The sequence below is a fragment of the Pelobates fuscus genome, chromosome 13 (assembly GCF_036172605.1).
Source record: "Pelobates fuscus isolate aPelFus1 chromosome 13, aPelFus1.pri, whole genome shotgun sequence".
In the NCBI taxonomy this organism is placed as follows: Eukaryota; Metazoa; Chordata; class Amphibia; order Anura; family Pelobatidae; genus Pelobates; species Pelobates fuscus.
The window spans coordinates 20697419-20724747 of record NC_086329.1 but is presented as its reverse complement, the minus strand read 5'-3'; the positions used below and the strand labels follow the sequence as shown (position 1 = coordinate 20724747).

Below are 27329 nucleotides of genomic sequence, written 5' to 3'. Positions count from 1 at the left end.
CCAAATGACTCTCAGCACACCACTGTAAAAGTAGACAATGAAAAATACTCCTTCAACGTGGCAAATACATAGAAAATTAGCGTGTTGGAGATACATAGGTATTCTTTAAAAGGAGCCTTGAAAGATTTTTTTGTGTGCACAGAGACATATTGCTTTATTATGTATAGACGTTGGTCATTTTAGACTGTCGCAGCACGGCAGCTAAATAATGCAAGTTTTGGGTGTTTTCACCAATAATGGCTTTAATGGGTTAGTAGCATGTAACATAGAGGGTAAATATAGCTACAGCAATTTAATATTCACTCCTTCTTATATCTACATTCACTATACTTCTTATGCTAACTTTTATTTCATGTCGTCTTCAGCACATTTCATCCTCTGCCACCATCCAATGTCATTACTTACCTGCCATCAGTAGCATGTACCCTGCCACCCATCTGATCCACAACAAGGTAACTTTTCCAACCATTTAGTCCATGCATCACTGCCAACCATTGCACACTTTACACAAGGGGTGCCCAAAAGGTAGATCCCTAGATGTTGTGCAACTACAACTACCATGATGCTTTGCATGCCTTTAGAAGGACAACGCATCATGGAAGCTGTAGTTTTAAAACATCTGGGGACCTAACTTTTGGGTGCCCATGCTTTTTTACCATTGCATATCTCTGCCACCCCTTTTTGTGCCCATTGCCACCCATCGAAAGCCTCTTTACCTCCATACACATAGATCATTTATACTGCATTCATTTGTCACACATCTCATTACCAGTGCTATCCATGCTATTCTTCCCTGTCACTTTATGCTAATCATCTCAAGACCATCATCCTCAGCCAGCCAGTGTACCCATTTATCACTCTTTCTTCCACATACCATATATACATCTGCAGGTTCTGATTATATGGAGCCTGAAAGGGACTAGAATACAGAATTTATTTTCTCGCCCCACACGTGTATAGGTAGGTACGCAGAGTACTCTTTGTAAGTTCCAGGAAAGTAATGGTTCCAGAGTTTGGAAGTGCAGAGCCGCTAGTTAATGTTCTCTGTGGGATCCAATGTGATAATTGATACATTTGGATATATGGAGGATGTAAGATGCACTGTTTTTGGGAGAGCATAGAGTAATGAGTGCAGGAATGATGTTTGGTGGACACGATAAATGACTATTGTTCCGACTCGCTGAGATGCAGCAAGGCCAGCTGGAGTTCAGTGTAGATGGGTCTTGTCAGATGTCCTTAATGGTCAAGTTGTGTTTTCCAGTGAGGACTCCCAGGGGACCACAAGCTAGAGGAGATAGTTGTGCTTGATGGACTCCTATGGGAGTAAAATGCATTTCATATGGGGGAGGAGGGGGTCCTTATACGAGTTCTTATTTAACAACACAAGGGATTCTGGGAGCTATGGGACCAGCAGCACATTATGATCCAGATTAATGGACTTTCTTAGACGAGATGCAGTCGGCCATGTAACATGTTCCACTAGGTTTTCTAATACACATAGACTTTGGTTTTGTAACCCCTTCACGGCAGACAACTGCCTATAAGTAAGCTACCGAACCTCACACAGTGATACACATACATAAATGTGAATTTTTGGCACTTTTAAACACTTTTGGGATCTGATACACACATAATTATGATCAGGGATTTACTGTAAAATAATGCAACTGACGGGATCTGGAGACATCATAGTAAATCAAGACAGTAAATGATTAGTAATAGTTTGTGAATGTCTTCATCACCCCAAGATGGTTTAATTTTCTTATATTCCATTCCCTGAGCATTATACGTTCCTTATATTACGTGACCACGTGATTATTGTAATATTGATATTTGTAAAATGACAGTTTGGGTTAGAATTAGGGGGCCTTTAATCTTACTGCACCTCCTGAACATACGTTCCCCATCCTGCCTGAGACTGGTGGAAGTTACATTGCCAGGCACTAGATGATATTAGGCCGCTGTCCTTAATTTGGCACCCCTCCCTTTAGTGACATGCCAGGCTCACACATTAATTCCCTTCATATTAAGTCCCAGCTACCCCAGACTGACACCCCTCCTTGGCATGTTTAGCAGCTCACATACCTCAACCTCCTTCGCAATACCCTTACTCTGCGTAAAGGTTAATTCAGACAATCAGCCCTCTTAATTTCTAGGACCCTCACCATGACAGATGGCATACATACAGAAATCATCACCTACAGAGACCGTGACCTTTCCTAGCAAGACCCTTACAACGACTAGAGACCTATACACACCATAACCCTTCTTCCTGAGACCATTAACATAACTAACATCATACCAAGTACTTTATTCACTGACCTTAACATGATTAAAGGCCCAAAAAGACCATACAGACCTCATTATTGTCCCTACCAAAACATTTACCCTTATAGACCATCGCCCTCCTTTCAAGAAACCCTTATTGGAAACACATTCTAGGAGACCATACGAAGCACATGTAGGACTTGGGTAGAGGCCTACGGGGAACCCTGGGAATCCTTTACTTTCTGTCCCCTATTTTAGTGTCTTCCTTTATCTATTGGAAAATGTGTGCCAGTTTTTTTGCCAGTATATATATATATATATATATATATATATATATATATATATATATATATAAAAAAGGATACACTATGTTTATAAAATACCCCCCTACTTAAGAACGTTAAGCGTACAGAGTGCAAAAACTGTCAGTTTAATACCAGCATTTTAAATACCGGTAACCAAAATAATAAATTAATAGGACAGCATAAAAACTTATTAACACAGTTTCCATTCCTAACAATTAATGTTAGCACGGTGGCTCAATTAAGCTTGTGTTGATTTATTTGCTATACATATAAACAAAACAAAACAAAAAAATTATCGGCCAAAATACATAAACGGATATTAATCCATGAATATTCTAAAAAAAAAAAAAGTAAAGTACAAAAATGCTAATCAAATTTTAGGCTGACAAGCTACACATATCCTGGCGCACACACAGACCCCCCACTCCCACCCCTTCGTACACCTGCAAGATGGGGGGTGCAGACAGGTGCTAATCACACCTTGTAACAGAAGACGCAGGTTCCTGTGAAACACATCCTGCGGTGACAGAACAGTGACCAGGGATTGTCAGCAATGACTGGAGGAGGATGGGGGAGCATGCATGGGTCAGGGGGCGGAGGGAAGAACACCTAAAGCAGGGCTGCCCGAAAGGTAGATCCCCAGATGTTGTTGAACTACAACTCCCATGATGCTATGCCTGCCTTAAGAATGTTTTTAGAATGGCAAAGCATCATGAAAGCTGTAGTTTTAAAATAAAATCTACCTTTCGGGCAGCTCTGATCTACTATGTTCTAGGGGATAAGTAGTAGACAGGTATACAGGTCCAGGGGATGTGACATACAGGAGCAGCAAACAAGCTTTCATTTATTTTTCAATTTTACACTGTATTGCATGTGTTAAAATGTGCCCATTCCAAAAATGAAAATCACTGCAACTGTTATTTTCCTGTATATGTACACACCAGAGCTCACACTCACTGCACCTGCGTGTGCTTGCCCATTAGCTCACACTCACTGGACCTGGAACTCACACTCACTGCATGTTCCAGTGCTCAATCAGGAGCTCACACAGGTTGCACTAATAGGTACTTACCTAGGAGCTTACACACTACATGTACTCACACAAATCAGGGCTGGCAAGTGGGCAAATTGCCCCTTTCAGGCCACGAGCATACAGGATTTATGTTCTGCTATTGTGTGCTGATAAAAATCAGAGGGAGGTATTGCAAGATAGTACTGGAGGAGGCAGGCAGAGCTTTTCCTAGTCCGGCACTTTGTGAATTTGTGCTTAGGCCTGTGTGTAATTACAATGTTCTCAAGGCCTGGACTGGCCCAGTTGGCTATTTATCTGGAGGGGAGGCTGCCAGATTCTGAGTATGATGTTGAAAGTGTTTGGAAATGGTTGCAAGGAGGTTAAACAACGGTCTGAGTAAAGTAATAGGAAACAGATTTGATCAGTTAAGATTTCTGTGAATGCTCCTCATGTTGTGCATGTCATATTGCTAGGGGTTGAAGAGATAAAAGATGCCTCATTTAGCAACACAATCTGCCTCCTAGCAACGCCATCCTTTAAAACCCTATAAACAAGAGTTAAACTATGCTTCCCATGGCCATCATACAAGTTTACAGATTGCACATACCCTAAAAAACTTTATTATGGCTTTCTACCAAGGATCCTGTACAGCAGCCACACAACCACCATGACCACTCATAGAATAATCAGAGCTGTCTGTCAGGGACTGGACTGACTAATCAAATTCAGCCACTTCATGGCTTTTGCAATACCGGAGTTCTTTGTTTGTTTGTTTTTTAAACACCTTATATCTTGACTGCATCATTTGCATTAAAAGGGGGTTTGAGGGGAGGCGTACCGCCATGCTGGCTAGTCGCATAGAAGACAAGCTCCCACAACTTTCACACTTTTTGACCTACTAAAACAGAATAATCTCACACTTGATGCTACAAAGCGATAGTTCCTTGCACTAGGCTGCGTTGGTCCTGAAGTTCAGCCCAAAACTTGTTTCTTGGCCTTTGAGGTGAGATTTACAACCTCCGTCACAGAGGCCTACTCAGGTGGTGAATGGGGTGGACGGCCACCACCCCACTATCCTGCCTGTTTGCAGCAAGCTGAACCCTTCGTTCCAAGTGGAGCCGGCCCTGTCCCCCCCCAATTTGGACCGGTGGGGGTCATCCCGGTCTACCCTTTGGAGGCTCCCTTATTCTGCTGAGGGCGCGCGGCATACCGGCTGAACATATCACTCGATCCAGCAGGCATAAGATGCGTTGCTGCCTGCTCCCCCTCCTTCTTTGAGGAGACGGGCGATGTTTCACATCTCTGGAGAGACCACATCAGGTCCTTCTGGGCAAAGCTGTGGAGGAGCCGGAGAGCCGCCACATCGGAAGACTCTAGGCATTCCAGACAGGTGGCCATAGATCTAGAACGCAGCACCTTTCTAGCATGGACCCGACGCACAGACAGCAACTGGAATCTACTGTGGGCCCAGTGACACACCTGCTTGTACTCTATTGTCTAATAAATTGCTTGTATTTTTAACTTACATCTCTCTCCTTCTCTGTTTCTCATTCTATGGGCTTGAGCCCTATCCCACATTCATTATACCAGGATGGGTAAATATGATTTCATTTTTCTGGTTATCTAGCACCCTCTGATGTGTGGTTTCACAAGTGTTTTAACACTTGTTGTGGGCGAAGGTAAGTTTATTATAAAATCCTAAGAACGTCGCATCCGCTGGGGACCGGAATGGAGGGAGACCAGGTAGCTGCCCACCGCAACGAAGGTAAGCTAGAAACCTTTCTGTCGGCGTGGCTGCCCTGTATCACTTGTGCCCATGCTAAAGCCAACACCTCCAAAATGGCTGGATTATTGTCAGGATCGGGACAGGGATCCAACACGCAGAGTACAAACAGTAGCCAGATACGTATACCGGACCTTAGAATGGCCGGACTAACGTAAGTAGTACAGTAGAGAATGGTCAAAGACAAGCCGAGGTCGAGGGTAACAGAAGACAGGTAAGCGAGAGACAAGCCGAATCAAGGGAGACAGAGATAAGCAGAGTAGAGCAAACAAGCCGGGTCAAAACCAAAAGGAATAACTAGAATACACGAGCACTGAGTGACTAGAACAAGCTAGAACCACGACAGGGCAATGAGCTAATGAAAGCAGCACAGTTAAATGCCCTGTTCAGTAAACACGCCTCCGAGGCGTCCTGATTGGTCCTGAAGCAATTGAGTGACAGGTCGTTCCGGGTTGGCGTCCTGACGTCGACTTCCGGACGTTAAGCTATAAAAGGGAGTCACTCCCTCGCGGCCAGCTTTGCATGAACGGATAGACCGCGAGGAAGGGGGAAATCAGACCGTCCGGATGGATGAACGGCCAAGTCTCTACCTCTTTCGGAGGTAGAGACCTCAGGTACCCTGACAATTATTACAACCATTACCTATCCCATCCAGACCATGGAGTCATTTGACTGTTAACTTCATCGTAGACCTCCCTATTTCACAAGGATACAATACCATTATGGTTTTTGTATTTGCATTTAGTCCGCTCAGCTGACCTTCAGAAACTCCTAACTTTTATGTCTTTATATTTGTATACTTGTAAAGTGCTTTCAGTCTCACAGGAAGAAATGCGCTATAAAAATCGTAAATTATTATAAGGGCAAGAACTTCAATAGCGGTGGGGAGCTGCTCTACTCCAGTGCGGATTCCTTTTCACAAGTTCTGGGAAGAAATGATCACTTGTACTGCAATGTCCCTCAAGAATCACCATTCAGGTTGCGCTAGAATATATCTGACGTCCCACTGGGACTCCCGATAGGCCAGAGCCTGTTTGGTTCTAGCTGCCTCGAGTGCCATGGAAAGGCACCTCGAGTTCCGTGGGTTGCTGACCCTTGCACTAGACTGTTGTAGCTTACTGTTGACCTACTGGTAAAAACATCTGTTTGCACATTTAAAACACCTCCGGGACTCACTAGCACTGTGCCTATGTAATAACCACCACAATCTTGTTATAAGCACTTCCAGGGACTTAGTATTACCGGTGTGTTTTTTCACTAAACACAAATTATTGTGATTTACAAAATTGTTTTTAGAATAGCTTGGCTATATTAGCCGAAATGTATCCTTTGGTTCACAATTCGCTACATTTCAGTGACGAGGGCTCACAACTGCTGTTACATGAGATGGAGTAGAAAGAAGATGTGCAGTCCTGGGGATCCTAGACTGACAGCCATATACGTACGGAAAGGACTAGACTATATAGACAGTGAACATTACCCTGCAGAGCTAGCAGTTTAAGAGCAGTGGAACATCCCTAACGCATGCTTTTCTAACCATCGGTAAAGGGAGAAGGTAGAGCTAACAGTTTGAAGAACACGCTGCCTGCATTCCTGAGCATCATTAACTACACTTAATGTTTTCAACACAAGCTAATTATCATTTGCTAATAACACCACTCTACCCTAGATAAAATCACAGTAATCTCATCGGAAAATCTCCCATTAAAACTTAATACCACGAGTCCACTCCCAGATGCCAAGGAGAGGGGTCTGCATCTTTGCGTTACTGAGAGGGCCTATCCGAGCAATGCACATGTATTCACAAAGGGAGCTACTCCTATCAGACAAGTGTGAAAGATCAAATTTGGGTTCATGGCATGGGCACAAGGCCGTACTTGGAATGCTGAAAATGGGAGGGAGGGGAGGGAGGAAAAAATGAAGATACAGATTGAAGGAATTTAATTCTAGATTATTCAAAGGACCAAGTAAGGGTGACAGAAGAAAGGAGTAAAATGGATACCAAGGCTAGAGTTGTAGTGCTACGTGTATAGTGCATTCAGAAAAAATATATATATTTTTTAATTTTGACAAAGAAAAACCACACAAAAAACCCCTACAAACAAAACAGATTTTTGACACCATTGCAAATGTATACAAATATATTAACCTGAAAAAAGTTAAAATATCACATTGACATAAGACTCACACCCTGCACACTCAATGCTGAGTTGAAGCACCTTTGGCAGCGATTACAGATTCAAGTTTTTTGTGGTATGATATAACAAACTTTGCACAACTAGATAAGGATAGTTTCCTACATTCATCTCTGCAGATCATCTCAAGCATTGTCAGGTTGGATTGCAGCCGTTGGTGAACAGCCACTTTCAGGTCTCTCTATTGATGTTCGATTGAGTTTAAGTTCCGGCTTTAGCTGGGCCACCCAAGGATATTCACAGATTTGTGCCTAAGCCACTCTTGTGTTGTGTCTTGGAGTGTGCTGAGGGTTATTGTCCTGTTTCAAGGTGAACGTTCAGCCCAATCCGAGGTCCTGAGCTCCCTGGAGCAGGTATATTTTTTAAATTGTTGTCATTTATTATTATTATTTTTTTTTTAAGTTTTAAAATATTTTATTTTGTATTTTCTTGCAAAAATAACAATTGAAACATCAAAATATGGTTAACATTGTATCATGCAGTGAGATAACAAGTACTGTTTTTGCGATACTTAGCAATAGTAATAAAAATAAAAGTAAGAGTAAAGGCGACCTTAGTCATGATATAGTATAATTTAGAAGTAAACAAATATGTTTAAATGTCTATCTGTTCCTGTCCAAATCTGTGTTGATTAAATTGCGTATACGCAGAAGTAAATTCACACTGACACACGGAGTTCAGGTTAAAATAACTTCGAGAAAATTTATTGGCATCTGATTAAAAGCGGGCTCGCAGGCCCTTATAAGAGCGAAATTGCATCATCATTGAATATCAAGATATCAGTAAATAAACATCATTAATTGGATTAATTGTTAAGTGGCTATGTCAATGTCCACCCATCAATATTATTAATTGGCTCAAAAACTAAGTGGTTAGCTAGGTGTCCTCCCACCGAGAGGTGTTATTGTTCTGGACACGGGTGTGGACAGATGGCTCAAGCGCCATCTTTCCCAGCACGAGGCTTACTCGGTGGAAAGGGGGGCTTGGGCGTCATTTTGCGTAGTTAGTGATGTCAGACTCGTGGTCAGGTTCAGGGTTCTTTTATGAATAGAACATTTCATTAGGCCAGCTTTCTCATGGCCTTCAGATTATACTTTGTTGCAATTTACAGGAGGCTCAACAATTCCGGGGTTAGTCATGTCTTTATAGAAATTACAGTCTCTATTCATTATACTAAATGCTGTTAGGAAATTCTGTCATGTAATGTAGTCAAAATGGAGGGTCTGTCATAATGTGAGGTTAAGATGGAGTTAGTATAATAATTCAATACAGGTTCAATAAAGATTTTCAATAATTCTACATCAGTCCCCCCTATGAAATGTTAGATTATAAAAGATAAACTTTATTAGTTAGTATCAGAAGACGTGTTAGCCCAAAGGCACAGAAACCCCGTGGCCGCTAGCTAGGTGTTATTGCAAAGTGCAATTCTGTCCCTTAATCTGACCCTAGTAGGCTAACTCATCCGTCAGTATGGCACTCGAACGCTTCACTACCATGGGTGGCCCACGGTGGCTAACCCACCACTTCTCCACACGGTAGTCTTTACCCATACAGACAGATGCTGTCCCTAAGCTGGTCCCTACCTAGAATTCTCGCACTTTATCAATAAAAGGGATAGTTTGCAGCGGTATACAGGGTGAGTTGAGATCTTGGAAATCTTGGTCATCAACTGTGAGATGTGCGAAAGTGGGTGCCGCTTGGTCTACAGTCTTCAGGAGGAATTTTCTCAGACAAGGGAGGACACAACAAACGAGAAGAGCAAAGATAAAAAGAAAAATTAGTATTGCTATACCAATATGCATTAAAGCTTTTTGCCATCCTGTCATCCAACCAAACCATCTTTCCCAGGGATCTTTTATCCCAGAATTCCTTTTTAGCTCTTCAGAGAGCTCATTTAATTTCTCTATGGCTAAGGTAACTTTACCATTAGGGTCTGTGTTTTCTGGGATGTAAGTACAACATGTCATGGTGTCGGGCAAAATTTTACATACACCTCCTTTTTCAGCTAGAATCATGTCTAAGGCCATTCTATTCTGGAAGGACATTTGAGATGTAGCCTGTAGCTGCTCGGCTAAACCCTGGAGGGCATCCCTGGTGTAATTAACAAAGCGTTGTTGGTTGTAATAAATTTTATTTATCCAATTTAAATTCTTGTTTGCAGTAACTATGGTGAAAAGTGATTCAAATCCTGCAGCAACTTCATCTCTTGCTTTAAATTCATTGGGTACCCCCCTAGGCACCAATGTAAATGTGAGGGTCAAAACTGCCTTTTACTGGGGCTTCGCGCTTTACCTTGGTTGGTGTGTGTTTGGACTCATGTGTGTCAGGGTGTGTGTCAGAGATAATGTGTATAGGCATGATGGCTTTAGCCAGAGTACACTCCCCCCACCATTCCTTGTCCATCCTGGATCTTAACTGTAAATCCCCACACAACCAGTAAATATCCCCCAATGACCTAGTATGGAATTGCAACAGGTACATAGGAACAGTTCTGTAGGTGGCACAATAACCTTTAGAGAAATTACCCAAAAATTTACCAATTCCATCATAATTCGCATAACAGGTGTAATTACCTTTATAAACTGTAACACCGTCTGGGGGTTTGACATCCTTGGCTAAAAGAGGATATTCCACTGTCCATGCTTTGCAGAGGGACCTATTGAAATCGTAGTGGTAGGCAAAAAGACTCAAAACACATTCTTCTATATCTACTGGTAAGGTTAAAGGTACGGTGCCCAGGTGAGGCCGGGCACCACCACACACATAGCATGCGGTTCTGTTATGCTTGTTGGCATTATATTTCATCCATTCTAACCATAGATTAACATCATTAAAACCTGTTTCAGCGGCCATGGTATCTTCAAAAGTGGGGTTAGCTATGGCCATCATGTCTTTAAAGGACTGGATGTGTGGTTTTAATGGATTTGAGACCATATGGGTGGTCCCTTGCCACTCTGAAGAGTTGCACATATCTTTAAGATAGAAATGCCCTAGCTTGTTATAGGAACCTTTCTTCCAATACATTCCCATTACATACTGGTCTGCATCTGTTGGACTGGGATGCTCAATATTTAGGATTAATTTCATTGGTATACCTCCTCCAGGCTTTCTCAGAGTCATTCTTTGGAGAAGGGATCTACCGTGATCATCTACTTTAGATAAGGCACTTTTTGGTTTGTAATCCCAGGCAGGCCCGGCATTCCATCCCGCCGCCCCCCAATGGTTACAATTGTGCCCCCATTGTTTGTCAACTACACAAACATAGGGGTCCTTTGAATGAGGGATATCTCTATAGATATTTTTAATCTGTGATGTAGGGAATGGGCATTCTACGATGTCACAGTAATCAAAAGTATAAGTAGCCACACGGGTAAATGATGAATTGTACCAGAAGGTGTACCCACTGGCATCTTTGGTGATGGCTACTTGCTGGGCCCTAATTAAGCTAATTAAGGAGATAATGTACCAGAGGTACATGGTTGTGCGGTATCTGCTTCCTCTGGGGCAGGAGTCTTCTTGCAATGGGAAGCGTGGATCCAATGTGGCCTGCCGGCCAATTTGACGGAGGTTGCAGTGATCAGGAGAACTTGGAATGGTCCGTCAAATCTTGGTTCCAGGGTATGTTTCCGCACAAATTTCTTGACCAGAACCCAATCTCCGGGAAGCAGGTTGTGGGTACCCGTATCGGATTCTGGATCTGGAATTGAAGAGAAAACTTAGGCATGTATTTTGTTTAAGGCACTTGCAAGTTCAGTTACATAGTCTACTAAAACATCAGTTTGAAGCTGCAACTGTTGCGGGTAATAACAACCTAGTCTGGGTGCAGTCCCAAATAGAATCTCATATGGGGATAGTGAGTGCTTCCCTCTAGGTGTGTGCCTAACGCTGAATAAAGCTATTGGCAAGCTTTCTGGCCAGGGCATCTTTGTTTCTTGTGACATTTTTAGCATTCTGTTTTTTAGGGTGCCATTCATGCGTTCCACTTTGCCACTACTTTGTGGGTGGTAAGGGGTGTGAAAGGCTAGGGTCACCCCCAGAGCAGTCCAAATTTCTTTAGTCACTGTTGCTGTAAAGGCTGGGCCCTGGTCACTTTCAATGACTTCTGGGAGCCCAAATCTACATACAATGTCTGTAAGTAGGCGTCTTGCTGTTGTTTTGGCAGTGATATTAGTCACGGGATAGGCTTCTGGCCAGCCTGAAAACATGTCCACTATTACTAGTGCATATTCATGAGTCCCACTCTTGGGCATTTGTATGTGATCAATTTGAATTCTCTGGAATGGGTACATGGGCTTAGCCAGGTGTTTCAAAGGCACTTTTGTTGGCTTTCCTGGTTGCATTTTGCGCAAATGACACAGGCCCTACATAAGCTATTGATCAATGTTGTGATTCCAGGTGCTTAATAATACTTTTGTATGAGGGCGGCCATTAAGTCTTTTGACAGATGTGCAGGTCCATGTGCCCATTGAACAACTGCTGGATATAAATTCTTAGGAAGGCAGAATCTAAAGTTGTTGTAATATATTCCGTCTTTTAGGACTGCTCCTTTCTTCTTCCATTTCTGGATTTCTTCGGGGGTAATTGCAGCTTGCTGTTCCCGCAAAATTCTCAGGTCAGTAGGAAGGGTCTGCAAGGTAAAAATAGGAATTTCTTCTTGTCTGGACACTTCTTCATCCACTTCCTGCAAATTTCTTGCTGCTTGCTTAGCAGCCTGATCAGCCAAATGGTTGCCCTTTGCTTCATCTGTATCCAACTTCCCATGTGCCTTAACTTTCAAGATGGCCACTTCTTCAGGGAGTAGGAGGGCATCCATTAGTTCCTTGATTGCAGAGCTGTGTTTGACTGGTGTACCGGCAGTGGTAAGAAATCCTCTTGTCTTCCAGATGAGGCCGAAGTCATGTGCCACACCCAGAGCATATCTTGAATCTGTGTAGATGTTGGCAAGTTTTCCTTCGGAGATTTTGCATGCTGAAGTCAGGGCTTGTAATTCATCTTCTTGTGCAGACATTGCTGGTGGTAGAGATGATGATTTGATAACTTCATCTGTTGTGGTCACGGCATATCCTGTGTGGTATTTTCCTTCTTCATCAGCATACCTCGAACCGTCCACAAACAGAGTGAAATCAGGATTTATTAATGGATTCTCATGTACAGTTGGCAGATGTATTGTCTCCATTTTCATCTGTTCAAAACAGTCATGAGGTGTCTCTGTGTCATAATCATTCACTATGACCAGGTCTTGAAATTCGTTTTCCAGGAAATGGCGTGGCCATGCTTCAAGATGGTCAGTTGTTGGGTACTTGGCAATGCCATTTTCCTGTAGCTGTGATTCATCCATGGTGGCCCATAGTTTTGCCATGGGCCCAAGATCATTCCATGATTTTGTTTTCAACTTGGTAACAGGGACATGTGGAATAGCAGTATCCCAATGACGGTACAAGTAATTGAGTTCTGAAGGTAGTTGGATCAGGACCATGCTGTTGCCTTCAGAGTCACAGTAGAAGTCTTGAGCAGTGAGTTTCACCTCCACCCAATGATAGAGCTCATCTTCATAGCAAGGTTCAGGAGTGATGTTTGGCTTGTACCACATGGTACAGAAGGCATATCCTGGACCCTCACAGAGAGGTGTTTGTTCTTTATAAAAGGTTAAATCAGGATGCATTCTCTTGATGGTACCAGTGAGAAGGTAGATGTAGGTTTCATCAATGATAAACCCATAGTGGATACCCCCCTCAGGCAGTGGAAGAAGAGTGGATGGATTAAGAACTTGACATCTTTGAATGGTAATGTTGTCAGGTAGCAGGAGATGACACTGTAGACGTAGGTGTCTGGCGGGAGACACATGCTTGAGCTGAACTTGGTTGATTATGGCAGAAATGTCATGAGGGGCCAAGACAACTAGAGGGTGGCCAAGGACCAGGTCTGCAGTTCTTTCAATAAGTTCTCTTGCAGCAAAAACGGCCCTAAGGCAAGAAGGGGTCCCTCTGGCCACGATGTCCAGCTGGCAGGAGAAAAATCTAATAGGCCTCTGGCGGCCTCTTAAGTCATTTGCTTGGGTAAGGACTCCTGTAGCATGGCCTTGTCTTTCAGAGACAAACAATTTGAAGGGTTTAGTATAGTCTGGTAGGCCCAGAGCAGGAGCAGATGCAATGGCACGTTTTAGTGTATGGAAATTATTCAGTGCTTCATTGGTCAGGCAGAATGGGTCTGACTTGAGTGCATCATAGAGTGGTTGCATAAGCAGAGAGGCTTCTGGGATCCATGCTCGGCAGTAGGAAATGAGGCCTAAGAAGGCATGTAGAGATTTTGAAGTCCTTGGAGGTGGAATATCCAGTACTGCTCTGACTCGGTCCCGAGTGAGATGTCTGGTACCTTGAGATAGACAATGACCAAGGAAGATTACTGTAGGTTGACAGAATTGCAGCTTGAGAAGTGAAGCTTTGCATCCTTGTTCAGCTAGGTAGCAAAGGAGACTAATTGAACATTCTTCAGTTGTGGGTATGTCATCTCCACAGAGCAGTAAATCATCCACATACTGAAGCAGGACAACTTCAGGATGGTCTGCTTGCCATGGATCAAGGATGGAGCACATGGCTTTTGCAAATTGACTTGGAGAGTTTTGTGCCCCTTGGGGCATGACAGTCCATGTATACTGTTGCATTTCATGGGTGAAGGCAAACAGGTATTGGCAAATTGGATCCAGTGGAACACTGAAGAAGGCATTAGCCAGATCAATGACTGTGAAGTATTTTGCTGAGGGTGGGACTCCAGAGAGCAGAGTGTGCGGGTTAGGCACAATAGGGGTGTCCAGGACTGTTGCTTCATTGACTGCACGGAGATCCTGAACCATTCTGTACTTCTCTGGTTCACCTTTTGGAGTTTTCTTCTTCACAGGAAATAATGGGGTGTTACATTTTGATTCACATTTCACGAGAGCACCCTTCTCCAAGAGTGCTTTGATTTGAATTGAAATGGCTGCAGCTTGTGCTGGCTTTAAAGGATATTGTGGTTTTCTTGGTAATTTTGCCCCTGGAATGAGCTTTACCACCACAGGTGGAACTTTTAGGTGGCCTATGGACCATAGTTTTGCAGGTACCCTTGTCTTTAGAGAATCCGGGAAATTGGACCTCGGTTCCTTTGCCTCCCCATGGGGTTCTTCTAAATGGAGCATCAAAGGCAGGGAGCACAAGGCTGAGGTGTCTGATACAGATAGTTGGGCGCCAAATTGATATAGTATAATTTAGAAGTAAACAAATATGTTTAAATGTTCCTGTCCAAATCTGTGTTGATTAAATTGCGTATACGCAGAAGTAAATTCACACTGACACACGGAGTTCAGGTTAAAATAACTTCGAGAAAATTTATTGGCATCTGATTAAAAGCGGTCTCGCAGGCCCTTATAAGAGCGAAATTGCATCATCATTGAATATCAAGATATCAGTAAATAAACATCATTAATTGGATTAATTGTTAAGTGGCTATGTCAATGTCCACCCATCAATATTATTAATTGGCTCAAAAACTAAGTGGTTAGCTAGGTGTTCTCCCACCGAGAGGTGGTATTGTTCTGGACACGGGTGTGGACAGATGGCTCAAGCGCCATCTTTCCCAGCACGAGGCTTACTCGGTGGAAAGGGGGGCTTGGGCGTCATTTTGCGTAGTTAGTGATGTCAGACTCGTGGTCAGGTTCAGGGTTCTTTTATGAATAGAACATTTCATTAGGCCAGCTTTCTCATGACCTTCAGATTATACTTTGTTGCAATTTACAGGAGGCTCAACAATTCCGGGGTTAGTCATGTCTTTATAGAAATTACAGTCTCTATTCATTATACTAAATGCTGTTAGGAAATTCTGTCATGTAATGTAGTCAAAATGGAGGGTCTGTCATAATGTGAGGTTAAGATGGAGTTAGTACAATAATTCAATACAGGTTCAATAAAGATTTTCAATAATTCTACATCAGTCATAACAGCGTGGATTCACAAGTTATAGCAATTGCAGGAATTCAATTCCATGTTTTGGTTCGAACGTATCAAGGTTGCATATGGGTGCATGCCCCACATTCACAGTACATCCTATATAGCTGCAGTGCACCATATGCGATGGCCTCTCGAGATGGGGAGGGAGGGTATGGGAGTGTCTAGCAGAAGCTGTGATTATGCTCCAACAATTTTGGGGGGGTGGGAAGGTCCCCTATTCCATGGTGTAAATCTCTTGCTCCGTTCCTAGATATTGGAGTCCTAATGGGTTCGTCTGAGACTTGGTTACCCCTATGTACCCTGTTCGCTGGGATTGGGGGTGCGGGATCTGCGGGGTGAGAGCCTTGGTGTGGAAACGGCCTATATTTTGAAGGTATCTACACCAGTGGTTCCACGTGGAGGTGTAAATGTGGTAGCTGTTGGATAGGGAGTAGCAGATTTCCTCTAAACTCCTGATTGCCTCTACCTTCTGTATCCAGTCCTGAATGGATAGAGGATTGGGTTGTTTCCACAATACTGGGATGAGTTGATTCACGGCTGTTATGAGATGTAAAAATAGTGGAACCTTTCTTTTAGGTATGTTGTGTGCTCTGTTTGAGCGGGTGTCTAGTTCTGGAAAGACTCCTGGCCATTCCAAACTTATTCCATTTCAGAATTATGGAGGCTGCTGTGCTCTTGGTTACCTTCAATGCAGAGAATAAAAATGTTGTGTGTTCTTCAGTAGATGTGTACCTCAGCCCAACCCCATCTCTAGGCTCTGCAGGTAGTTCCCAAGATCTCATGGATGCATTTACAGCTGTACAGGTCTTACACAAACAGGTGTGTACCGTTCCAAATCATGTCCAATCAAGTGAATTTGCCACAGGTGGATTCCAATCAAAGTGTAAAAACATCTCAAAGAAATGGGATGTATCTAAGCTAACTTCCAAGCAAAGGGTCTGAATACGTGGTATTTTTTATTTTTCTTAATACATTTGCTAAGCTTTCAGATATGTTTTTTTGCTTTGTCATTATAGACTATTGCGTGTAGATTGATGTAAAAACAAACAAACCGATATCTAAACAATTGAAGCATAAGATTGCAACATACAAAAAAATAAAGGGGTCTGAATACTTTCTGAATGCACTTTATATACGAGAGTGAGTTAATGTCCTAATGTGTTTTGCACCCCACCTCCTATAGACTGTAAGTTAATTTGAGCAGGGCCCTCTCTGTAAGTTTTCTTGTAATTGTCCTATTTATAGTTACATCCCCCCTCTCATAATATTGTAAAGCGCTATATAAATGGTGATAATAATATTAAAATATCTGGGGTAAATTTATATTTGTCTCGGTTTCTGTATCTGCTCCTCATGTGCTGACTACAGTTGTTCATGCAGGTCTAACACTGTGATTAAAAGAAATGGAAACTCTACCGGATTACACCAAGGGAACCCCCTAACACCAGGATTAGAGGAATAGTAGTCCTCCCATTTGTTAGATAAAAAGGTACGGATATTAGAGGATAAGTGCACATTTGACGTTGGGATTAGAAGAAATGTGAGTGCCTTGCACTGGTCACCTGCTGGACATTCCAGATTTGTAGTATTACAGCCGGTTTAGTTCTTCAGAAATAAATTACTTTAAAACTGGGGTGTCCAAAATGTACATTCCCAGATGTTTTAAAACTACATCTTCCATGATGCTTTGCCATTCTAAAGCATTCACAAGGCATACAAAGCATCAGCTTCATCTCCGCAACAATACATGTTAATCTAAGGCAAAAGGAAAGGTTTTTTTACTGTAAGAACAATCAGGATGTGGAATTCTCTGCCTGAAGAAGTGGTTTTATCAGAGTGGTTTTGCCTTCGTCTAAGGCAAAGGAAAGGTTTTTTTACTGTAAGAACAATCAGGATGTGGAATTCTCTGCCTGAAGAAGTGGTTTTATCAGAGTCCATACAGATGTTCAAACAGCTACTAGATGCATACTTGCAAAGACAGAATATTCAAGGATATAATCTTTCAATGTAGGGTAATAACTGCTTGATTCAAGGATAAATCTGACTGCCATTCTGGGGTCAATAAGGAATTTTTTGTCCTAGCTTGTTGCAAAATTGTGCTTCAAACTGGGGTTTTTTTTTTTTTGTTTTTTTTTCTCTTTTGGATCAACAGCAAAAAACAGGTGTGAGGAAGGCTGAACTTGATAGACGCAAGTCTCTTTTCAGCTAACTATGTAACTATGTAACTATGTAATTAATTTCACCTCTCCTCTGTCTCCTCCTCTTTCCTCCAGCCTTACATCTTCTCCAAGCCTTATTTACATCTCATTTTGTTGCTTAACATTTCAATTCAATATTACAATGATTACATTTTATTTATAAGGAATGAACACATCTTTGTCTACTTAAAAATTTTCAAAGATACAGAGGTACATTGATATAAAATGTACCTCTAGTGCAAGTTTTGGGTGACCATTGTAGCCATTTCTGGCATTCCTTGCAGATAAGTATTATTATGCACATTTTACATTACCTTTGGGTACCAGGCTGTGTAAGCATTGTATATTTTGTTCCAGTGAATAAACACCTGGAAGCAGCTGTGTTTGTGCCTACAGTGCCACATGCTACCTGTCAATGCAACTGAAACCGACTTAGGATGGCCTTAGGCTGATAATGTACTACCAGGCAATATAATGCAGGAGCACACATAGTCCTGAATAGTTAGAAAGGCAGGCAAGCACCAACAGGAAGCGTAATAGATGCCAAAGTAAGAAAAAAAAAACAGTTTATTTGATCTGTACATATTAATATATTCACAAAGGTCAGAGATCAGGCTCCATGTCAGGTGACCAATGGGCTGTTCCTTGTGGTGTCTTCTTTTTCAGCTTTTCCTACATCCCACTCAGTGACCAGCTCTGATGACACCTCAGTGTAGAGTAAGTCCCGATCCCAGAGTGCATCATCCTACAATTATAGCAGACAGGTCATGTGACTTAAAGTAGGTCATGTGACCCATTCCACTTACGTATTCCTGGTACATATACTACTTACCTCTCTCACTTCTGGTTCTGGAGAGAGCACTTTAGTCAGCAGTTTTAGATCAATATCTCCATCCTAGATAAGACAAAAGTAGGTTAGAGGAAATACATTAAGATTTGAGGTATACACTAAAGGGTGAATTGAAGATTTGAGGTATACACTAAAGGGTGAATTGTCAACAATTTAAAAAAAATATACTTTACATTTTAGACCAAAATAACTTAATTTGAAGAAAAAAAAAAGATCTCCAATTCAACCAGTTAATTTTAGCATATATTGTCTAAAATTCCAAATTCACTTTCAATTTCCTATTGAGAGTTTACGGAGCCTACAGTGATGGAAGAGTACTAAATATTATACCAAGGGGGGATGCAAATTGTTTGCCATTTTTATTGCTCAACACAATTTGGGAAAAAGACAATTAGATTACCATCTATGTTATGTATAATTGATACTGTTAAACTTATGTATTTGAACCCCTTCTGGAGAAATGTAAAATTAATTCATTACCATCATGGGATGTCCTCTGTTTTGATGAAGTTAATATGATATTCTTGTTTGTTTGCTAGTCACTACATTCTATATTTGGAAGCAGTTCATTATTTGAGTAAAAACCTGATGGAGATAGTGGATAGTTCAGGGTTCCAAGAGACAGTGTAATAGGTAATGAGGAGGGTTCAGGGCTCACCAGCGTCTGAAAGGCTGCATGTCTCATGAGATCCTTGTCCAAGTCGATATAGGTCATCACTCTATTGACCTGCACACTAACAGAGAAAGATTACTGGATAGAAAGACCACACTTTCAGTATACTAGACAGAAAGGGAACTGATTTGGTCGTGATGAGATGAAACCGCGCAGTTGGAAGGAATGAACTACATTATGCAAGAAGCAATATAAACAGCGTGGCCTTTATGCAAAGCGTGAGGTTAGAGGAAGAGTAAAAAGAAAGGGGGGAAGAGTGAAAGACAGAGTGAGAAAGTGGGACAGGGAGGCAGAAAAGGAGTGCAGGAGATATAAAAAAAGAGGTCAGAAAAAGGAATGTTTGATCGGAAAGTAACTGGCAAAATGCCAGGAAGAAATAGGTTTGTAGAATGTAGAAATAGAGGCAGAAGGAAACAAAGTAACAGGAAGAGAAAAGAGAACATGGGGCAAAACGGTACAGTGGTAAAAGTAAAAGCAGCACTCTCTGCCCCTCCCCCCCCCCCCCCCCCCTGTAATGGGTATTTCATAGAGACAGAATCTTTATGAAATACTCACATTTGTTGTGTTGGAATTTCACTGAAATACGCACCAGGTCAAAAGATATACAAAGACAGAGTAGGGACTACTTGGTCTCAGTATTTTTCCTAAGCTTGAAAAGGAGAAGTTACCTTTTGTCAAGCTTGTCATTCCAACCCAGCTGTCACCAGTGATGGTTCTAGGGAAAAAGAGCTTTTTCTATGGATAGATCCCGTGGTCTCGCAGGATTTTCCATAGACCTCAATGATGTACTCTCACACATGCGTGAGAGAACAGCTCTGACGTCGGCTCCTGGCAGCTGAAGCACCAGGAGCTGAAGAGCACCAAAATGAAGAGAATGAGGGTGCCCTTGACTGAAGGTTAAGGTAAGTAAAACCTACCTTCCCCTCCCCATTGGTGATGTCACCATCGGGTCTTTAAAAAATTGTACAGAGACCCCAAACAGCGACAAAGCCCCTTTAAGAGCAATTTTTGTGGGTTTGCGGTTTGTGAGTGATGGGTGTGAAAGAAGAGTGCAGTTGAAAGCTGGGTCTGGAGGATGAGCTTTCTCTGCAGAAATAGAGATCAGTTTTGGTACCTGGGAGGTGCAGCAACTTGTAGAGCTAAATCCTCTTCCTGCATTTCCTCCAGGTCTGGAATTACTGGGATATCTGAGGAGGAGAGAAAATACATGCATTGCATGTCTACTGTCTACTTTTACTCTACAGAGACCAGAGAATTATAATGCACTTAGCTAAGACATCATCACTGCTGTCTAATTACAAGGCTATTACAGTCTAGTTCTGATATCACTGCGGTCTAATTACAAGGCTATTACAGTCTAGTTCTGACATCACTGCGGTCTAATTACAAGGCTATTACAGTCTAGTTCTGACATCACTGCGGTCTAATTACAAGGCTATTACAGTCTAGTTCTGACATCACTGCGGTCTAATTACAAGGCTATTACAGTCTAGTTCTGACATCACTGCGGTCTAATTACAAGGCTATTACAGTCTAGTTCTGACATCACTGCGGTCTAATTACAAGGCTATTACAGTCTAGTTCTGACATCACGGCGGTCTAATTATAAGGCTATTAGTCTAGTTCTGACATCACTACTGTCTAATTACAAGGCTATTACAGTCTAGTTCTGACATCACTACTGTCTAATTACAAGGCTATTACAGTCTAGTTCTGACATCACTACTGTCTAATTAACGGGCTATTACAGTCTAGTTCTGACATCACTGCTGTCTAATTATAAGGCTATTAGTCTAGTTCTGACATCACTATTGTCTAATAAGGCTATTACAGTCTAATTCTGACATCACTACTTTCTAATTATAAGGCTATTACTATCTGGTTCTGAAATCACTGCTATCCAATTATAAAGCTATGACCATCCTTTTCTGACATCGGTACTGGTGAATTATAAAGCCATTAACCTGTGTGTACATGTGAAATATAAGTATGTGCGAATACAGGGATGTAAATATAAGGCTGTATTTGTGTGGAGTATTAAGGTGTCAATACAGGGATGTATTAGTGTGGAGTATCAATCACTTTTTTGTAAACACAGGGTTGAGTTTGCACGTTGCATTAATGTGTGTGGGTACAAGGACGAATTAATGTGGAGTAACAGTGTGTGACCACAGGTTGTTGAGCATTAATGTATGTGTGTGGTGTTTTGTAGTAGAAGTATGTATGCTTTACATACACAGAGCACTCTGTTCCAGGTACTCCATCCGATTTACCAGTAGGAGGTAATGTTTACTAGTGGTCTAAATTGTGAGTCATGTTATAGTTGGCACAAACGCCATAAAAAAGCTGATATAATCCTAAATGTTCTACAGAACAAAAAACCTGTTGGAACGGTACCTTACCAGTACAGCTATATCTTGCCCTTTAGCTCCCTCTTCTGTGCAATTCTGATATTGCTTTTTAGACTTCTGTCTTACACAGCAGGTTTGTAGACATTTATTTGGAAACACTACAAATCCTACACATCCTGAGTCTATTTTTCTTGCAGCCCACTGCTTTAATTTTCATGTACTCGTATATATAATCCTATGCTGACACTAAACCTCAATCTTGTATAGCAGCCTTTTCTGATTAACCTATACAGACCCATCATGTCACTACTGCAGTTCTGCTATTATATGCTGTCCTCACACACTGCATTCTATACGGTTACTGCTTGTTAAGAGGATCCTCACCTCCTCCTTCATCAGACTCATCATCCAGAGATTTCTGCTTCAGTCGGCTACTGTGGAGAGAATAGGAACCTCATTGCCATGTATATAACGGTGTAATGTACACAAAGCCAACATCTGGAGCTTATTATCAGTTATACAGTTATTTTACAAACAGGATCTCCCATCTGTGTGTTTGTACAGTCTGTAGTACCGTGGTTAATTATGGGTGGAACTTTGACAGACTTAATCATTAGCCCTTTGTTGACACTTACTCTTCTACATCATCAGCTCCTCGTTTCCCAGACCTGCAAGAGGAGACGTAATAACATGTGTCAGTACAGCAATATAACACGCAGGTAATTCGTCTGCAAAGCTAAGACGTAAGTCACATCAGGATTGGTTGAGGGCTGGTTACAGCCTGTGCAATATCCGGCTATATTACAATATGCAATAAGGATGCTTAGTGTCCGGGTAGGTCTGAGATACATAAATGATGTAGAGCCACAATCAGGCAGTTGCCACGGGGAAAGGGTGCGGTGTGCTGGCTTTGTGCTCTAGTTTGACATACAGATATTACTTTGCAAAACCAGTTTACGTCTTACCATTTATGACAAAATCATACGAAATGTAAATCACAACGTTTTAACCACTATGGATCATTGTCAAGCTTGACTTACATAGGAATCCTGGATCATCAGTAAGCTGTAGTGCTTGTAGTGTCCCTTTAAGATGACTTCACAGCAGATTAGTTGTGGATCAGGAGATTAAGTTACAGCGAAGGACTGATTAAGAAACGTCACTCTGTTTCTAACTCTTACCCACAATAATAATTTGTTTCTGTTTATTTTTTTGTAACTCATATACTTTGCCCTAATTAACAAATTATCTTATTCCTTACCTATTTGTATTACTATTGTGTGTGTGTGTGTATTTATTGTAAATTGTGTTAAATCGGTTGACAAAAAGATACACTTGGTGAAAAGACCGTCACCTTTGCTTCTGATTGAATAAAGGATCACTATTTGCGATTAATGGTATCATTGACGATATATTACTTTCCTTACAGATCTTAGTCTGGTTACTTCTCAAACCCAATTTTCCATAACACCCCTCACCAACACTGTATCTACTGAATCACGAAAGACATTATAGATAACATCATTAGTTATGACCAGACCACAAAAACACTTTTACATGTGCCAGACAACCAATCGTCATTCTTCCATACTGGCTGACCTCCGAACACTGTAGGTGCTTCAAATTCCTTACCTTGACTCAAAGAACAAACTGCTACAGTAGACCACTGTAAATATATGTACTAGTGGTCCTTCATAACAACATGAGAACTAAGTCATAAAACCAGCACGAATATTACAATCCTCACGGAGGCAGGGAGAGTGGTTTTGGGGCTTTCAGTTCGTGGACATCAAAACAACTTTGGAACTTTCTCATTTTGGAAGAAAACTAAACACGTTGCTCTTCCATAGTGGAGAAGAAGAAGAAGAAGAAGAAGGGAATGAGGTTTAGGGATCCTTCTTTATAGGAATACGGTGGGAAATATGTCAACATATCAGAAACTACTTGTCTTACAAGTGGAACAAGGAACCCATTGTTTGAACAACTGGGAATCTACATGGAGACATAAGATGTAAAACTATTTTGCAGGTACAAATTCTTAACATTTTATTACTGACACCACTTCAGTTTCACATGACAGCTGCTATTTAGGTGAGAAAATAGAAAAAAAAAGGAATCTCAGGGTTATTTACTAAAACAGGAATTCAAAGTGAGTTTCAAATGAAAAGCCTTAGCAGCTGAACTGGTATAGCTGACTCAGAGAATTTGTAATTTACTTTGAAATCTCACTTTAGTCTTATTTATCTCAAAGCAGACAAACAACAAGGCAAATCGACACACATCTAAGTATGATATAACTCAAGACTGATTTAAATATAGAGTCTTGATGCAGCTGTGACTGATTTGTTTGACAACTTGAAAGCTGCCCACGTACATAGGAAAATGAAGATAAAAAAATACATACATACATACATATATATATATTTTCCTTGGTGATATAATTTGAATATAACAGTGGTTAGTGTTAGGATACACATGCGGATACCAATTATTTTGACAACTTAGTTAGTCTTCTTAAAGCAAACAAATCCATTAGCAGAACCCAAGGTTTGAAACAGTGGGCTCTCCCCGAGTTAAATATGGAGTGAGAAAGTGAAATATTATCGACATTCCGGTTATCTGATTTCTGTAGGTGAAATCACACCGTTACTCACTTTAAAGGCCCAGAAGAGACATCAGCCCATCCTCCCTGCCGTAGAGGTTTAGGGGGCCCCTGGAACAAAAAGTAATGTAAATGACGTAGTAAATTAAACAGAAAGGGAACGGTTTAAATATTTTCCAGGCGGGTTTGTTACATCACACCTGCCCACCATGTAAACTTTAAATGCTCTCGCTGCTTGCTTACCCTTAGGCAAACCTGCCCACCATGCTTGCCATCTCTGTTACCCATGCTTGCTCTCCCTGCAGCAAGCATGCTCCCTTTTCTACTCTCTACCTGAAGCATGCCTTCTACTCTGTATCCGTGCACGCCTGCTCACTGTGCTTGTTCTCCCTATGGCACACTTGCTTTAGAGTACATCTGCACTTCACAAAACACACCTGCTCACCAGGGATAGTACAACCTGGAACACACCAGCTCTCAATTATTGTTTTTTTTTTTGTTTGTTTTAAATTTATTTATTTTTGCAGGGCAGGTAATAATTACAAACTGGCTCCAGGTACCCCAACGGCATTCCTTGAGCTGCATGGCTTATTTAATATTAAGGGTATTGCTAGGCATTGAACATTTTTTAGTATAACAGGTTGAAGAGAAAGTTACATGCTGGCATTACATTCTGGTTATGGTTTGCTGGATACATGCTTAGATGTGGTAGGTATGGCATCACCCCCCATGCTGCATGTGGATGAAGTAAGTAAGGTTATTGCATTATGACAGTTGTCAATGATTGTTAACTCTGCAGCATAATTTCAATGTGACATTATGAACCATGCAGCATAATCTCAACCTTTGATTCCACACGATACCTGCTTCCTAAGCTAAAAAAAATAAATCTAGAAAACCCATTTACATTTACAATGTTGAGGATTCATACATGTGTCTTGAATCTTTTTACATTTCACCACTTGCTCTCTTTAATCACACTACTCAAAAACTGTGTACCTCTTTTCCAGACTGAGAACGAGAAGTATTTTCTTCATCTTGCTGGGTGTCTTGAGAATGTCGTGCTCGACGTCCCATCCTTATCCCCTAAGGGGCAAAAAAATAAATAAATAAGCAAATAGTTTAGAAACTGAAAAAAAAGATTCATCACAACAATCTAAGCTTCATTGTAATTCTCTAACACACTTTGTTTCTTATGTTATAACAGGCTGGCAATAAAATATATTATAATAAAGTATTACAAAATAGTACAATAGACCAGTAATGTTATACACTGATCAGTCACAACATTAAAACCACTGACAGGTGAAGTGAATAACATTGATTTTATTGTTATGATGACATTTGTCAATGGGTGGGATATATCAGGCAGCAAGTCAACAGTCAGTTCTTGAATTTCATGTGTTGGAATCAGGAAAAATGGGCAAGGGAAAAGATCTGAGTGACTTTGACAATGGCCATATAGTGATGGCTAAAGAACTTGGTAAGAACATCTCCAAAATGGCAAGTCTTGTGGGATGTTCCCGGTATGCAGTGGTTTGTACCTCAGAAAATTGATGCACGGAAGGAAAACTGGTAAACCAGAGTCAGGGTCGTGGGTGCCCAAGGCACATTGATGCACATGGGGAGCAAAGGCTAGCCGTGGAGTTCGATCACACAGAAGAGCTACTGTAGCTCAAATTGGTAAAAACAAAACGTAATGTTGGCCATGATAGAAAGGTGTCAGAACGCACAGTGCGAAGTATGGTCTGCGTAGCCACATATTGAAGTCTGTGTTGCAGGTAGTACTTTGCTATATATATAATAATGTAGAAGAACACTCTGGTAGCTAACTCCGGCCCCCCAGATGTTGCTGAACTACAACTCCCATGATTCTCTGGCTATCTATGTAATGCAAAGAATCATGGAAGTTGTAATTCAGCAACATCTGGGGGGCCGGAGTTTGAGGACCCATGCTCTAGACATACAGTGCACCATGCTGGGTGTTATATTAAATACATTATAATAATAATAATGTATAACTCTCTGGTAGTGTTATTATCTAGACATACAGTGCACCATGCTGGATATTATATATAAAATACAATATAATAATAATGTATAACATACTGACTCAGTTTATTATACAGTATATTAGCCTGCTCTATATAATAATAATAATAATAATAATAATGTATAGCTCTCTGGTAGTGTTATTATCTAGACATACAGTGCACCATGCTGGATATTATATATAAAATACAATATAATAATAATGTATAACATACTGACTCCGTTTATTATACAGTATTACAGTATATTAGCCTGCTCTATATAATAATAATAATAATATGGTAATAATGTATAGCTCTCTGGTAGTGACATACAGTGCACCATGCTGGATATTATATATATAATACATTATAATAATAATAATAATTCCCATAGAGGACTTGGTAGAAGGTTTGGAGTTTAGTCTCACCGATCTCCGGGTCTGATTCTCCCCCAGATCCAGGACATCGTCCATCTTGGTGCTTCACTACACTTACTGCTGCCATAGCAACAGGCACCGCCCTCACCGGAAGTAGGACGATGCAGCAAGTCCCGCCCACACAGGGAGGAACTCATGTGAACCGTTCCAGCATGTTAGAGCTGCAGTCATCATTCAGGGTATACAGCCAGTGCCATGTGGGAGCCTGTGTACCCCCTGATGTATACAGTATTCTATGCCATATATTGGCTACTGGGGGTCAAAGTCTCCCCTGCTGTTTGTAGCATTTATTTTAGGAAATCAATTAGGAACAACCCAGGCACCCACACCTTTACAGGCACAAGGTGTCAGTAAGATTGGGGTTTGCTATGATTCTTTTTTCTCTATAGTTCTGCACCTGTTTGTCTCGATAATTTTGCTCCTGGAGCCCACCATTTATGCCCCTCATTGTTACTCCAGACAATCTGCTGTACATCATATCATGACTTTTATGGGAGTTATTGTGTACACTAAAAGCTGCAATCTAATTGAACACCCTGAGTACCATAATCACTGTAGCTCACTGTAGTGGTTATGGTGTTGTTATGGTACTTTTTGCAGTAAACCAAAATGTTTAAATGTCTATCTGTTCCTGTCCAAATCA

At 41.3% G+C, this 27329-nt stretch overlaps 1 protein-coding gene across 1 annotated transcript; it reads right to left on the bottom strand.

Annotated features, from left to right (window-relative positions):
• Positions 1 to 18297: 18297 nt before the first annotated feature.
• IFT43 (intraflagellar transport 43) lies at positions 18298 to 26741 on the bottom strand. The gene is made up of 9 exons (XM_063439668.1): positions 26678 to 26741; positions 25216 to 25302; positions 24269 to 24327; positions 22250 to 22282; positions 21999 to 22048; positions 20378 to 20450; positions 19249 to 19324; positions 18573 to 18635; positions 18298 to 18485 (listed from the first exon to the last, which is right to left on the bottom strand). The coding sequence occupies exons 1-9, from the start codon at positions 26720 to 26722 to the stop codon at positions 18363 to 18365; spliced, it is 609 nt and encodes a 202-aa protein (XP_063295738.1). The 5' UTR covers positions 26723 to 26741; the 3' UTR covers positions 18298 to 18362.
• Positions 26742 to 27329: the final 588 nt, after the last annotated feature.